The sequence below is a fragment of the Oratosquilla oratoria genome, unplaced genomic scaffold, assembly GCF_046742065.1.
Source record: "Oratosquilla oratoria isolate Oo_2021 unplaced genomic scaffold, ASM4674206v1 SCAFFOLD235, whole genome shotgun sequence".
Taxonomy (NCBI): domain Eukaryota; kingdom Metazoa; phylum Arthropoda; class Malacostraca; order Stomatopoda; family Squillidae; genus Oratosquilla; species Oratosquilla oratoria.
The window spans coordinates 122,501-138,666 of NW_027467587.1; the positions used below are offsets into that span (position 1 = coordinate 122,501).

The 16,166-nt window shown below is 37.2% G+C and overlaps 1 protein-coding gene across 1 annotated transcript; it reads left to right on the forward strand.

Moving 5' to 3' along the window:
* Positions 1–13,112: 13,112 nt before the first annotated feature.
* Positions 13,113–13,862, forward strand: LOC143022940 (serine/threonine-protein kinase pim-1-like). Its single transcript, XM_076181359.1, has one exon. It carries the CDS (start codon positions 13,113–13,115, stop codon positions 13,860–13,862), a length of 750 nt encoding a protein of 249 aa, XP_076037474.1.
* The last annotated feature ends 2,304 nt before the right edge of the window (positions 13,863–16,166 follow it).

Here is a 16,166-nt window from a genome sequence, read left to right on the forward strand (position 1 = left end):
AACAAGAACCTCACAAAGAAATGAGTTACACAACAAATATTTTATACTGAGACAAAATTTTAAATTTGATTACGAAACTAAAATGATATCTTTAAGAGATTCCAGTTGCAATTCGACTGAAGATTACAAGAAAAAAACTGAATACTTTAAAGAAGAATATTTTGGTTTGTCCACGGTTCGTGAATGAAAATTACTAGTCACCTTCTCAAGATATATATAGTTTTCGTTGAAAAAAAAATCTTAATTTCAATAAGAAAAATAATAAAGGATTTCCTGATACAGGAACAATTTTGAGACGAGCCTTACAAGTCTCTTCCGGGCTTACATTTTGTGTCTATTGACCCACGTGGGACTTCCCTCAGCCGAATAAATTATACCAACAGCCATGATGGAGTGGACTAGGTGGACTTCAGGAAAATCTACCACCTTTCAATCTGGAGCACTTCATCTGAATATAAATTAACTTAAAGTTATATATAAAAAGAAAATTAATCAAATAAAACAAGATAATTATAATGAATATCAGATAAATGATAAGAATATAAGACAACATTAAGTAAAAATAAAATAAAATACGTAAGAAAAAAAATTAGATAATATAAAAGTCACTCTGAGTAAAAAATGTCAATTGGCAACTTGACAAAGGTCCTAATTTCTCGAGTCACTTTTTGTTAACCACATAAACAATAGATAATGATCTCGGTCACAGAAAAACACTGACGGGCTTCTAATTATTTTAATATACACACAGGTTTTTGAATTTCATCGCTCTGTACCGCTTTATCTAATATCGAAGCTTGATGAAGCGACAGTCGAACTCATTAAAAGAGGATCGAGCCATTAAAGCTCTGACATCGGATTCCGGGCTGGGGTCATTTGTGTTCCGAATATGTCGACTCTTTGGGAAGGTAGCAAAGAGTCGAAGCCGTGATCTTTGTCTTATGGACTTGGTCTGTTGAGGCAGGTAACAGTCATTGCTGGCAACCTGAGAGGAGTGCGGGATTTGAACCCACAATTAAACGAATACGACGTCAGCACGCTTTACACTGTGCCACCAGCGGACATACAGAGAGGGTATCATAAAAATCAATGGAGTAATTCGGTGTCAAATATAATATAAGGAAAACCATTATCCAGTACGTAAGAGACTGAGGAATGATAAAAATGATGAAAAGTTGTAGCCCTGAGAGTTCCCTGCAGTATCCTCGGTCTAACCTCAGAGAGACGATACAGCCTTAGTACCTCGCCAGATCAAGAAATGTACCTAAAAGTTTCAATTCACCGGTTTAAGTCACTGTAACTTTGTTAGGGGTTAACTGGGTTCGAATCCTCGGCTCGTTCACGTTTCAAATTCCAACGAATGCCTCCATCGAGCGATTCTTCAGTCTCGACTGCGATGGCATGGAATTAAAAGTGATTTGTGGTTGAAAAAAGATATATGTATATGGATATATATATATATGTGTGTGTGTGCGTGTGTGTGTATACACACAAACAGGCACACACACATATGTATATATATATTTATATATACATATATATATATATGTATAGTATATATATATATACAGTCAAACCTCGGTTTTCGAACATAATCCGTTCGAGAAGGCTGTTCGAAAAGCGATTTGTTCGAAAACCGAAACAATTTTTCCCATTATAACCAATGTAAATAATTTTAATCCGTTCCAAGTCTAAAAAACAACTTTTTCTATTTTTTTTTTTTTTTTTTTACTATTTTACACCATAAACTGCACTGTATACTGTTTACCATAAATAAAAAAGGGTAGAAATAGACCATGTGTTTTATTTTAATAAAAGATATCCTATCTAAAAGTATTAAAAAAAACAAAATGCAAACATTTCGTATGTTTTTTTACCAACTGTAACATACAGAACATTAAAGGTTATGATACAATAAAAAAAAAATAGAAAAAAGGGCATAAAATTGTTAGTAACATAGAGTAACATACAGTACAAGATCATGTGAACAAAAGCACATTTTCATCAATTTTTCGAAGGAGAATCATCTTCCATAAAAACGTCGGGTAAGTCGACTGGAAGTGTCGTCTCTCTCGCCCTTCTCTTCGGTTGGGGAGACGTTGCCACAGGGTGTTCCTTCCTTTTCATGAAGAACCTATCTAGAGTCACTTGTTTTTCCCTTTTTTTTAGAACTTTAAGGAAGTGGCTAATAACAACATCATTAAATGCATAAACGGCTCTACTGCTTGCGGCTTTATCTGGATGGTAAAGTTCCACAAAGTTCTGGATATCATTCCATTTAGCACAAATATCCTTGATATCAGCAGTAGAGGCATCCTTCCTTCCCTCATCCTCATCAGAAGACATCTCCTCCGTCAACGTCTTGCTTTCTTTGGACCCATGATTAGGGGCTAATACACGATGCAAAGATGAAAAAAAGTCAGATTTACGTAAATAAGAACGAACACGTCTGCTCGGAATGAACTTTGATCGCAAATGCGCTACGGAGGAAGCGTCCTTAGCGTTCGAGTTCTCTCGGCTCGCGAGTGAGCCGCGTTCGGGTACGCTCGGCTTCTTTCGGTTTGTTCGAGAGCCGAAATTTGGTCGAGTTCTGAGACATAAAATTCCTTAACTTTTTGGTCGAAAACCGATTTGGTCGAGAACAGAAGCGTTCGATAACCGAGGTTTGACTGTATATATATATATATATATATATATATACATATACACACACACACAATCACACACACACACATATATATATATATATATATATGTATATATATATATATATATATATATATATATATATATATATATATTTCAACCACATCAGCTTTTCACTTTAATTCCATGTCATCACGATAAAGACTGACAATTAGGTCGATGGAGACATATGCAGCAACCAAGTGAACGGTGATACTAAACACTGGCGCAGTGGTTAGAGTCACTGTTCACTTAGTACGTCCGATCTGAGTTCGAGTCCTTGGCTTCACAAAATATCAGTTTCCCCATATATCTCCCTCAAGCTTACTCTACTCTAAGTCTCAATCGTGATGATGGAACTAAAGTGAAAAGTTAATGTGGTTGAAAAAGATTAATATCCACATTGGTGACCATTTAGTGTGTGTGTGTGTGTGTATATATATGTATATATATATATATATATATATATATATATATATATATATATATATATATATACACGTGGAGTTAAAAACGACAGCATTGTTGTAGTTGTTCAGTTTTTTCTTCGTATTCTCGATTTTCCTGATAAGAGATTTTCCATTAACTGGGTGAATTGAAACTAGGTCTCTATATTCTTCCATTTGTTCTTATTTGACATCGACGTTTCGTCTTAAACAAGACATTATCAAGATATAACTGAAATAACAAAGATTACATGGTAACAGTAAAGGTACTAGACAATATCAAGATATAACTGAAATAACAAAATCACATGGTAACAGTAAAGGTACTAGACAATATCAAGATAAAACTGAAATAACAAAAATTACATGGTAACAGAAATAATAAAGGTGACAGATATGCAAAAATAAATACAAAGACTCACATTTAAAGGGAGCGAAGAGAGGGAGAAGGGTGTGACAATCGGGGATGACAGAAGTATATATACCTAAGATCAGGTCAGACAAGGGGGGGGAGGAAAGGGACAGACAATAAGGACCTCAGAGGTCAAGGGGTAAGGGGGGTTGGGGGGGAGGGTTAGGTGGGTGCGGTCACCGAGGGTGGGGGAGGTGGAGGTGAAGGGAGAGAGAGAGGGGGATTTTTATTTCTAAATAATGGGATAGAAGAGATTACATTGCTTTGGATGTTAATAACCGGTGTTCTGTCCTTAATGTGAAAGGCTTCGAGTAGTTGTAGTCTCCTAGGGTCATTGCTCGATCCAATAATTTTGGTGTTGTTGATCAGATCATCCCTAGGAGACTACAACTACTCAAAGCCTTTCACATTAAGGACAGAACACCGGTTATTAACATCCAAAGCAATGTAATCTCTTCTATCCCATTATTTAGAAATAAAAATCCCCCCCCTCCCTCTACCCCTTCTCTCTCTCTCTCCCTTCACCTCCACCTCCTCCCCCACCCTCGGTGACCGCACCCACCTAACCCTCCCCCCTTACCCCTTGACCTCTGAGGTCCTTATTGTCTGTCCCTTTCCTCCCCCCCCCTTGTCTGACCTGATCTTAGGTATATATACTTCTGTCATCCCCGATTGTCACACCCTTCTCCCTCTCTTCGCTCCCTTTAAATGTGAGTCTTTGTATTTATTTTCGCATATCTGTCACCTTTATTATTTCTGTTACCATGTAATTTTTGTTATTTCAGTTTTATCTTGATATTGTCTAGTACCTTTACTATTACCATGTGATTTTTGTTATTTCAGTTATATCTTGATATTGTCTAGTACCTTTACTGTTACCATGTAATCTTTGTTATTTCAGTTATATCTTGATAATGTCTTGTTTAAGACGAAACGTCGATGTCAAATAAGAACAAATGGAAGAATATAGAGACCTAGTTTCAATTCACCCAGTTAATGGAAAATCTCTTATCAGGAAAATCGAGAATACGAGGAAAAAACTGAACAACTACAACAATGCTGTCGTTTTTAACTCCACGTGTATTACTGAGAACCTGCTCCTCCCCTTTACTAATATATATATATATATTTATATATATATATGTAAAGACAGACAAATATAGAGGTTAGGTGGCAAAATGAAACGTTAAGGCTAGCGTATGGAGCTTTATTCAGAAACAGACGTTTCGACCTCTTGGGCCTTCCAGAAGAATGCCCAAGAGGTCAAAACGTCCGGTTCTGAATAAAGCTCCATACTCTAGCCTTAACGTTTCATTTTGCCACATTATATACATATATATATATATATATATATATATAATTATATATATATATATGCAAGGGGGGACGGAGAGGGGGGGTCGCCGATTAAATGAAGCGGCCTTGCTGTGGATGTGCTGTGTCTTGCGACGCTGCTTCTGACCCAGGGCGGTGGGCAGGGTGCAGGGATGACCCGTCATCCAGGAGGTGCTCAGATGAGAGGGAGGGTGGGAGGGGTGTGGAGTGTATGTAGGGATGAAATGGGTGGGAGTGTTTTTATGCCTTTCCCTTTTTGGCTACCTCCCTTGTAAGGGGGAAAAAGCCTTGGTATATGTATGTATGTACATACATGTATATATACATGCATTAACGTATATATACATATATATACATATACATATATTTATATATACATATGTATATATATATATATATATTAACATATATATATATACATATATATAAACATATATACATACAGACATATATATATATATATATACATATACATACACATGGACATGTATATATCATATATATGTATACACACACACACACATATATATATATATATATGGAGATGAGGTGGCAAAATGAAACGTTGATACCTAAAATATGGAGCTTTATTCAGAACCTGATGTTTCGACCTCTTGGGACTTCCTCTATATTTGTCTGTCTTTGCGTACATATATATGCATATATATCAAGGACTACTATTACACAGGACGTGCACACCCAGATGCCTGGCACCGGTAGCGGAGGCCAGTCCAGTGTGCTACCAATAGTGGAGGTGTAAGGTTGTTTCGCTGTGTCTTTCGCGCGTGGCTGCATTTAGAAGTAGTGTTTATTTACATAGGTTCTTGCTGATTTTTTTTATTGGTTCTTCATAGGGTTTTTCTTGCTGATTTTGTGTATTCAAAATGCCGAATAAGTGTGGTGTTGAGAACTGCAACGGTAATTATAACAAGGATAACGGGTGCAGAGTCTTTCGATTGCCAAAAGACCGTTATGAAAGACAACTGGCTTGATGTGCTACCAACACGTAATAACTTCGTTGTTGATTTTGACACATTTTTCATTTGTGAGTTTTCCATGAATGATTATTGTTTTACTCTTGAATCATACCCCAAGTGTAGTTATGAACAGCTCAGAGACTTTTTGGTGCTGCCAAACAAACGCAAGCTGCAATACATCACTTCATCTATTGACAAGGATCAGGTGATGAGGGAAACATTTGCCAAAGTGAAGACACTGAAGCAGAAGAATGTATTTCTCTTGATAGATGAAGTATAGATTTGGACAACTGTTGCATTCTTCTGGTGTGGTTCTGAGTGGCATGGCAGTGAACAAGACAGACTGCAAGTCAACTTCTGTATTATGTATTATGATGAAGTCGCTGCACAGAGCACCTAGTATTATGATTTCTGTGACACCCGTCCACAAGCTCACAGCAGCATACCAGCTTGAGCATGTAAAGGAGGCAGCAGCTGCTGTTGAGAGGGCAGGTGGGCGTGTCATCGGGTCTATCACAGACAACCACAAGATAAACCAGCAGTACTGTAAGCTGTTTGATTTTCCGGGTGATTGCCGTGCCACAGCCAACTATCCTCTTGACAAAGATCGTGTCTGGCTTCTCCTTTTTGACACAGTGCATCTTCTGAAGTGCATCCGCAACAACTGGATCAGTGAGAAGTGCCAGAAGATCAGTCTTGACAATAAAACAACAGCATCATTTCCTGACGTCAAGGAACTGTAAGAGTCAGAGAAAGGCAGCATTCTGAAGACTACTCCTCTCACTAAATTTGCTGTCAACCACTCACAACTTCAACTACAAATTGTGCAGCATGTCTTCAAGATCTTCAATGAAAAGGTTGTGGCTTCATTGAAGCTCAGACAATGTCATGACACTGCTAAGTTCATCCAAATCATCATCAACTAGTGGAATTTAGTGAATGTATCTGGGAAGGGGCAAGATCAGCGCATGAACGATCCATATCGAGCTCTTCAGGATCCCCAGTCAGCCAGCCTGCAGACTTTCCTGTTGATTTTCCAAGATGCTTCTTCAGGACATGGAGCAAATCGAATCAAGTGTTTCACCCATGACACCAACAATGAACTAGTGCAGAGTATGCAGGGACTAACTGCCGTTTACCGCTACTTCTTCAGAAACGCTGACTTTCATTATGTCCTGTTGCGTGAGATCCAGAGTGACCGGCTTGAGGATGAGTTCTCAGTCTACCGTCAATCAACTGGTGCAAACTCTTTCATGACCACTGGGGATGTCTTCTCCGCATGCAAGCAGCGGCTCACGATAAATGCTGCCGTAAACCTCCAGTCCATCGATGTCCACCCTGTGTCGAAGGAACATACCTGCTTGAGGACTGCAATTGACCTAGAGGATGCAGCCTCTATTGAGAGGTGCACCACAGATATGACACTGACTGTGAATGAAGAGTGCAGTGCGGCCTATGTGGCGGGGTGGCGTGAAACGAAGTGCGCGGACGATGTGGTCTTCAGCGCCGAGCAAAATCTTGTGACCAGTGACCTTAAGGACTTTATCGAGGCAGTGTCCAGAGGTTCCCTGACAACTCCACATGTGTGCACTTTTGATCTTGTCAGATGTGGACTGTGTTTCATCAATGAAGCCCATCACCGTTCCTGCTGCCAGAAAAGACTGATGGAGATCTTGTCGACACTGGCCAGCTTCAGTTCGATTGACATTGACTGTCCCAAGATGTTCCGTCGTCTGGCAAATGTTCTTCTGAAATGACTCCACAACCTAGAGAAAGACCAGCAGAAGAATGCAGTCCTTCTCTAGACCTCTGTAAAGAAGGCCCGGCTTGCTGTTAATCGCTGCAGTCTGGTAAGCTTTTGCTTCTATGTCTGTTTATTTGTGTGAATGTTTGTTTGCAATCACAAAGGTTTAACTATAATCCATTTTGTAAAATGGAAAACAACAGCAACTTGCGTTCCTGATTAATCGCTGCAGTCTGGTGAGCTTTTGCTTCTATGTCTGTTTATCTGTGTGAATGTTTCTTTGCAATCACAAAGGTTTAACTATAATTCATTATTTAAAATGTAAAACAGCAGCAACTTGGGTTCCTTTAAAGTGTCCACTAACCTCATACAATGATATATGTTAAGTCTGGCTAAAATGGGTATTTCAAAGCATAACAGTGCCTTAAAAACATTTTCTTATTTCACTATAAAGATTTATATTAACTTATACTGCACTGAATTAGTCAATTGTTGATATATTTGTCCTATATACAATGTTAGGTTTCTAGTTTTGTCCAATATAAAATGTTAGGTTACAAAGAAAGCAATGGCCTCCGCTAGCGGAGCCAGGAATTTGGGTGTGACCGACCTGTTTAACAGTAGTCCTTGATACACACACACACACACACACACTTTCAACGAATGGACGGCTTGAAGAACGTTCTGAAGAAAAGTGCAAATTGTGGATCCCAACGCAAAGAGAAGTGCCTTTTTGTATTTACAGGGTGGGGGGAAATTGCTCGTGGGGTAGTGGGAAAGTAAGGAAAGAGGAGAAGGGGAGGGATTGCTGGGAAAATGGAAGGTAATGAGGAAGCAGAGGACTTGGTCCAAATAGACCGCCGTAAAGTAAACAAAAGACCACAAGACGAGCTGGAGGACGACGGAATGTCTAGTAAGAATGTAAAGATTAGAAGTATAGATAGGAACAATACAGTAGAAAGTGATGAGAATATTTTCAAGGGATTTAAAGAGAGTGGGGGGGACACAAACCCCCCCCCCCGACTGACAAGACTAGAGAAGAAGGTTGATAAGGTGATCGAGGACTTGGAGAGTAGGTTAGGTCATATGAACACCATTTTACAAAGGGTTGAAAGATTGGAAGAACTGGAAAAGGCGAATAAAAACTTAACTGATGAAATAGAAGACCTAAAAAGACAGTTAAAAGAGGTAAAGGTGGAGAATGAGGAATTGAAGAAGAATAGTAAAGAAAACAGAGAAACGATAGCTAAAGAAAGTAAAAATTGGAAGAAAACCCAAGAAGGAAATAAGGTTTCATTCACTGACATAGTCAAACAGCAATTGAAAGAACATAATGAAGACTCAGTTATTAAAGTGATGAGACAAAAGGAGAATATAGTAAGGGATTTAGCAGACAAGAAGAAATGTATAATTATATTAGGAATGGAAGAGAAACACAACACAGATAGAACCACAAGAATCAAAGAGGAAAATGAAAAAGTAAGCCAATTACTAGAATCAGTTCAGGAAGATGAACCAGAAATTATGAAACAAATCGAAGAGAAATTTAGACTCGGAAAGTATAGCACAGACAAGACCAGACCAATTAAGATTAAATTCAAGTCACAAACAACGGCAGAGAATATCTTATCCAAAACAGGGAAACTAGCAACAAGTGAACAATACAAAAAGATATGGATAAAAAGAGAAATGAATAAAGAGGAAAGAGAGGAAGAAAAGCAGAAAAGACTGGAAGCTAAGGCAAAAAACGAGAACAGAACGGAGTCAGAGAAAGAGAGATTCTATTGGAGAGTAGTGAACATGAAACTAAGGAAGTTCGACATACAAAAGAAAAACATAAGGGAAACAGAGAACACAATGGAAGTGGCAGAAAACTAAGAGTGTCTTACACAAATATAGATGGATTAATAACAGGATTGAATGAGCTGAATAATTATTTGAAAGAAAAAGAACCGGACATAATGGGAATTGTAGAAACAAAATTAAAAGGCCCACTACCACCCAACAGTGTAGGACATGATGCATACAATTATTGGATTAGAAACAGAGAGAAAAAACAAGGGGGTGGTGTTATGTTCCTGACTAAGAAGGATATAAACGTGAAAGGTGTCATATATGGAAAGAATACAGTAGAGATGATTATGATAGAAGTGGAAGACAGAGATAAGAAGAGCAGAAAATTTGTGATCAATTATGTGCCTCCGAAAACAGCCTCATGGGAGGAGAGTGAATATAAAAGCATGTTAGAGGACACAAAGATAGCATTAACTAAAATAATGGAAGACGGAGGAAGAATAGTTATGATGGGCGACTTTAATTGCAAAGAAATCTGCTGGGAAGAAATGACAGTAAAGAGTGGTGATGACTCATGGGGAAATGCTCTACTTGAGATGATTACTGACCATTCAATGACACAATGGATACAAGAGAACACTAGGTATAGAAATGAAGAAGAACCATCGAGGCTAGACTTAATAATTACATCTGAACCTAGAATAGTGGACAAGATTGAATATAAAACACCAATAGGTAAAAGTGACCACATATTGATTGAACTGGAACTTAATGAAGAAAAATATATGAAAAGAAATGAACAATATAGAAAAGGAAGAATGATGTATGAAAAAACAAACTTTGATCAAATAAGAGAATTCTTCCAACAAGAAAACTGGGAAGAAATATACAAAGAAGAAACATCAGTGGAAGAGAAATGGAATATTTTGACAAAAATTTACAAAAAAGGAGTGGAAAAGTATGTCCCAAGACAAAAACAAGAAAAAGAATATGTAAAATGCTGGTACAACAAAAGTTGTAGGGAGTTAAAAGACAAAAGAGACAAAGCCTGGACCAGATGGAAAAAAGACAGACCTGAAAAATGGAAAATATATACTGGTTATAGAAATGAATATGTACAAAAGTGCAGAGAGGAAAAAAGAAAATATGAAAAAGATGTTATAGAAAAGTGTAAAGATCAACCAAAACTATTCTACAGATTTGTAAACAATAAACTGAAAAACAAACAAGACTTGGAGAAATTAAGACAAGGAGGAGTTGAATACACTGAGGAAATGGAAATGGCAGAAATTATGAACAAACATTTTAAATCAGTGTTTACAAGGGAAAATATACAACCTGAAGAGATTGAGTGGAAAGAAAAAGTCCCCCCTATGGAAGAAATAGAAGTAACAAAGAATGAAATATTGACACACTTGGGTAATTTTGATGTCAGAAAATCGCATGGGCCAGATGAAATAGCAAACTGGATTCTGAAAGAATGCAGGAATGAACTGGCAGACAAAATACATAGCATAATAAGCAGTTCCTTAAAAGAAGGAAAAGTTCCAGAAGATTGGAAAAAAGCAAATATAGTACCTATATATAAAGGAGGAAATAAAGAAGAACCTACCAACTATAGACCAGTCTCTCTAACAAGTACAATAGCAAAAATTTGTGAAAGAATTATCAAAAGTAGATGGGTAAAATACTTGGAAAAAAACAACGTACTAAATCCAAGGCAATTTGGATTCAGACAAGGACGATCATGCGTCACCAATTTAATATGTTTCTATTCAAGGCTAATAGATATAATACAAGAAAGAGATGGATGGGCTGATTGTGCATTTCTAGACCTAAAAAAAGCTTTTGACAAAGTACCACATAAGAAGTTGCTTAAGAAATTAGAATATGAAGGAGGAATACAAGGTAAATTGCTAAATTGGATGGAAGACTTTTTGCAAGAAAGAAAAATGAGAGTAGTGATAAGAGATCAGCACTCAAAATGGAATGAAGTAATAAGCGGTGTCCCGCAGGGAACAGTTCTGGCCCCAATAATGTTTGCTATATATATTAATGATATGGATGAAGGAATTGAAAGCTATATGAGCTTCTTTGCAGATGATGCAAAACTACTGAAAAGAGTGAAAACTGAAGAAGATTGTGAATCACTACAAAGAGATCTAAATAAAGTACAAGAATGGAGTAGGAAGTGGGAGATGGAGTTCAATACAAAAAAGTGTAGTATAATGGAATTTGGAAAAAGCAAAAACAGAATAACAGGATCATATAATTTGGGAGAAAAAGGAATAAAAAAAGTAGAAAATGAGAAGGACCTGGGAGTCATTGTTATGAATAATATGTCACCTGAGAAACATATAAATAAGATTTTTGGAGAAACTTATAATTTAATAAGAACAATCAAAGTGGCATTTACATACCTGGATGAAGAAATGGTGAGGAAAATCCTAATCACCCTGATAAGACCAAGATTGGAATATGCAGCAACGATATGGTCACCAAGTACAAAAAAATGTATAAAAAAACTTGAAAGAATACAAAGAGCAATCACAAAACTGGCACCAACACTCTCAAAACTATCATATGAAGAGAGACTACAAAAACTTAAACTACAGACACTAGAGCAAAGAAGAGAGAGAGGAGATTTGATAGCTATTTACAGAATCATGAAAGGCATAGAAATTACTGATAGAGAGAATCTGATAAAATGGGATGACAGAAATACAAGAGGACACGGAAAGAAAATAAAAAAAGACAGCTATAGAAGAGATTTGAAAAAGAACAGCTTTCCTCACAGAGTAATAGACAGTTGGAACAAGTTAGATGAGAAAGTGGTGTGTGCAAAAACAATACATGAATTTAAAAATAGTTTAGATAAAATGAGATATGAAGACGGGACCCCACGAGCATAGCTCCCCTTCCCGTAAAATACAACTAGGTAAATACAACTAGGTAAATACACAAACACACACACATATATATATATATATATAAATATGTATATATATATATATATATAAATATATGTATATATATATATAAATATGTATATATAAATATATGTATATACATATATATATATATAATATATACATATATATATATATATATACATATATATATGGAGGTAATGTGGCAAAATCAAACGTTAATAACTAAAGTATGGAGCTTTATTGAGAACCAGATGTTTCGACCCCTTGCGACTTCCTCTATATTTGTCTGTCTTTGCAAACATACATACATACATATATATATATATATATATATATATATATATACACATATATATACATATATATTATATATACATATATATATATAAATATATATATATATACATATGTATATATACATATATGATATATATACATTATATATATACATATATATATATATATTACATTTGTATATATACATATACATGTATATATATATATATATGTTTCTACATTCATGTATATACATATATATATATGTATATATATATATATATATATGTATATATATATATATATATGTATATATATATATATTACATTTGTATACATATATTACATTTGTATATATATATATATATATATATATATATATGTGTGTGTGCTTGTGTATACAATTCTGTTTCTCGAATCGTGGATTATCAGCATCAGTCACAATGATCGAAACGTCCACGCGATGGAGTCCATGGAATTGTTCTTCAAGGACTCGAGAAAGGAAGAACCATGACTAAAAGGTTTATCTTCAAGGAACTCCTCGGCGAAGGATCTTTCGGGAGTGTCTTCTCCGCCGAGCGGATCGAAGACAAAGCCAAGGTAGCCATCAAGAAAATACCTTTGGCTGAAGTGTACGACTGGGCAGACCCAAAGAAGAGGACTATGCCCCTCGAAGTCGCACTTATGAAGAGAGTTCAGCATATCCCCGAGGTTGTAAAGCTCCTCGAGTTCTTCATTGAACGCAGGCACGTTTTCATCGTTATGGAGCTGATCCCGGGCGCAGTGGATCTTCTTGACTACACCTCGAAGTATGGGGAGCTGAACATGAAAGACGCAAAAGACGTCTTCTCACAGGTTCTAACAGCAGTGATGGCCTGCCATAAAGCCGGAGTGTGTCATCAAGACATTAATATGGCTAACATTCTCGTCGTCAGGAATGAAGGAACCGGAAAAATGACCGCAAAGCTTGCAGATTTCGGTATGGGCACCTTCATCAAAGACTCTAAGACTCCTGCCGATCGCCATGAAAAATCGGCTGTATGGAGTCTTGGATTACTATTGTTCCGTCTCGCGTGCAAGAAATACCCAAATGATGGAGGCAAATGGGAAGTCAAGTTCCCGAAGGGCGTCCCTAAGAGCTGCCAGACGCTCGTTAGAAAATGCCTCGAGAGCAAATCAGAGAAACGTCTTCACCTGAGAGGCATCCAATCTCACCCCTGGCTCAAAGTCAAGAGAGCCAAACGGGTCAAAAGACTTTGAGAACTCACTACTGCTGCCTTCTACGGTGATTGGAGCTACTTTGAAGCCATGTTTTGTGGAGAAAATCTTGAAGAAGACGTGTTGGAAAGTCTTGTGGAAGTTTATGATCGATACAATGCCCAGGCTCTCCTTCTTGAGACTTATTATAGCTTCTCGGAAGCTTTGGAGGACATCACTGAGCCATACTGAACAAGAACCTCACAAAGAAATGAGTTACACAACAAATATTTTATACCGAGACAAAATTTTAAATTTGATTACGAAACTAAAATGATATCTTTAAGAGATTCCAGTTGCAATTCGACTGAAGATTACAAGAAAAAAACTGAATACTTTAAAGAAGAATATTTTGGTTTGTCCACGGTTCGTGAATGAAAATTACTAGTCCCTTCTCAAGATATATATAGTTTTCGTTGAAAAAAATACTTTGTTTCAATAAGAAAAATAATAAAGGATTTCCTGATACATGATCAATTTTGAGACGAGCCTTACAAGTCTCTTACGGGCTTACATTTTGTGTCTATTGACCCACGTGGGACTTCCCTCAGCCGAATAAATTATACCAACAGCCATGATGGAGTGGACTAGATGGACTTCAGGAAAATCTACCACCTTTCAATCTGGAGCACTTCATCTGAATATAAATTAACTTAAAGTTATATATAAAAAGAAAATTAATCAAATAAAACAAGATAATTATAATGAATATCAGATAAGTGATAAGAATATATGACAACATTAAGTAAAAATAAAATAAAATAGGTATGGAAAATGAAAAAAATTAGATAATATAAAAGTCGCTCAGTGTAAAAAATGTCAATTGGCAACTTGACAAAGGACCTAATTTCTTGAGTCACTTTTTGTTAACCACATAAACAATAGACACTGATCTCGGTCACAGAAAAACACTGATGGGCTTCTAATTATTTTGATATACACACAGGTTTTTGAATTTCATCGCTCTGTACCGCTTTATTTAATATCGAAGCTTGATGAAGCGACAGTCGAACTCAATAAAAGAGGATCGAGCCATTAAAGCTCTGTCGTCGGATTCCGGGCTGGGGTCATTTGTGTTCCGAATATGTCGACTCTTTGGGAAGGTAGCAAAGAGTCAAAGCCGTGATCTTTGTCTTATGGACTTGGTCTGTTGAGGCAGGTAACAGTCATTGCTGGCAACCTGAGAGGAGTGCGGGATTTGAACCCACAATCAAACGAATACACAGTGCCGCCAGCGGACATAAAGAAAGGGTATCATAAAAATCAATGGAGTAATTTGGTGTCAAATATAATATAAAGAAAAATATTATCCACTAAGAGACTGAGGAATGATAAAAATGATGAAAAGTTGTAGCCCTGAGAGTTCCCTGCAGTATCCTCGGTCTAACCTCTGAGAGACGATACAGCCTTAGTACCTCGCCATTTCTTGATCTGGTGTGGTACTGGGGCTGTACAGTATCGTCTCTCAGAGGATAGACAGAGGATACTGCAGGGAACTCTCAAGTCCGCACATTTTTCATCCTTTACATCATTCCTCAGTTTCTTACCTTCTGGTTAATACTTTTCCTTATACTATATTTGACACCAAATGAATCAATTGATTTTTATAATACCCTCTCTGTATGTCCGCTGGTGGCACAGTCTGAAGCGTGCTGGTCTCAAATTCGTTTAGTTGTGGGTTCAAATCCCGCACTCCTCTCAGGTTGCCAGCAATGATTGTTACCTGCCTCAACACACAAAGTGCATAGGACTAAGATGACGGCTTCGGCCGCAGCTACGCGCCTCCTGGCGTAGGCTCCTCACATTCATCATCTTTGTAGCAGAGGGGTGAACTGCGTCAGTGCATACTGAGCGTCTGCTCTCTCATACATCATAAGTACAATTAGTGTTAACTAAGAAGCACCATTTTCCTTTCCCACCGCGAAACTTTTTCTCACTTGGTTACTGACTGATGTGGAGATGACACTCGAAGTCGTTGCCGTTTTCTTCGGGTTGGCGTTCGCTGCCGTCGTTGTTAAAGACCTTTTTGTTTTGACCGTTGCTACCGGATTGGATCTTTTGACCGCAATCGCCTCTTGTTCTTTGGCTTTCTTCATCTTTGTCTTCAAGAAAATCATTTCGTTTAACATGAGGAAACTTGAAACTTCTGCAGACGTCGAGAACTTTCCTGAGGAATGGAAAGAGGCAGATAACATGTTTGAAGATGCAGAGACATATGAAGATAATTTCTCTTCTGAATACGATTATATCCTCGGTGAGACTCTAGAAGATATAGATGACTCTGTTTTAACAGATAACGAATTCCTT

Bases quoted from the DNA above. Each gene is read 5' to 3' on its own strand.
- LOC143022940 (XM_076181359.1), top strand. From the start codon at position 13,113: ATGACTAAAAGGTTTATCTTCAAGGAACTCCTCGGCGAAGGATCTTTC.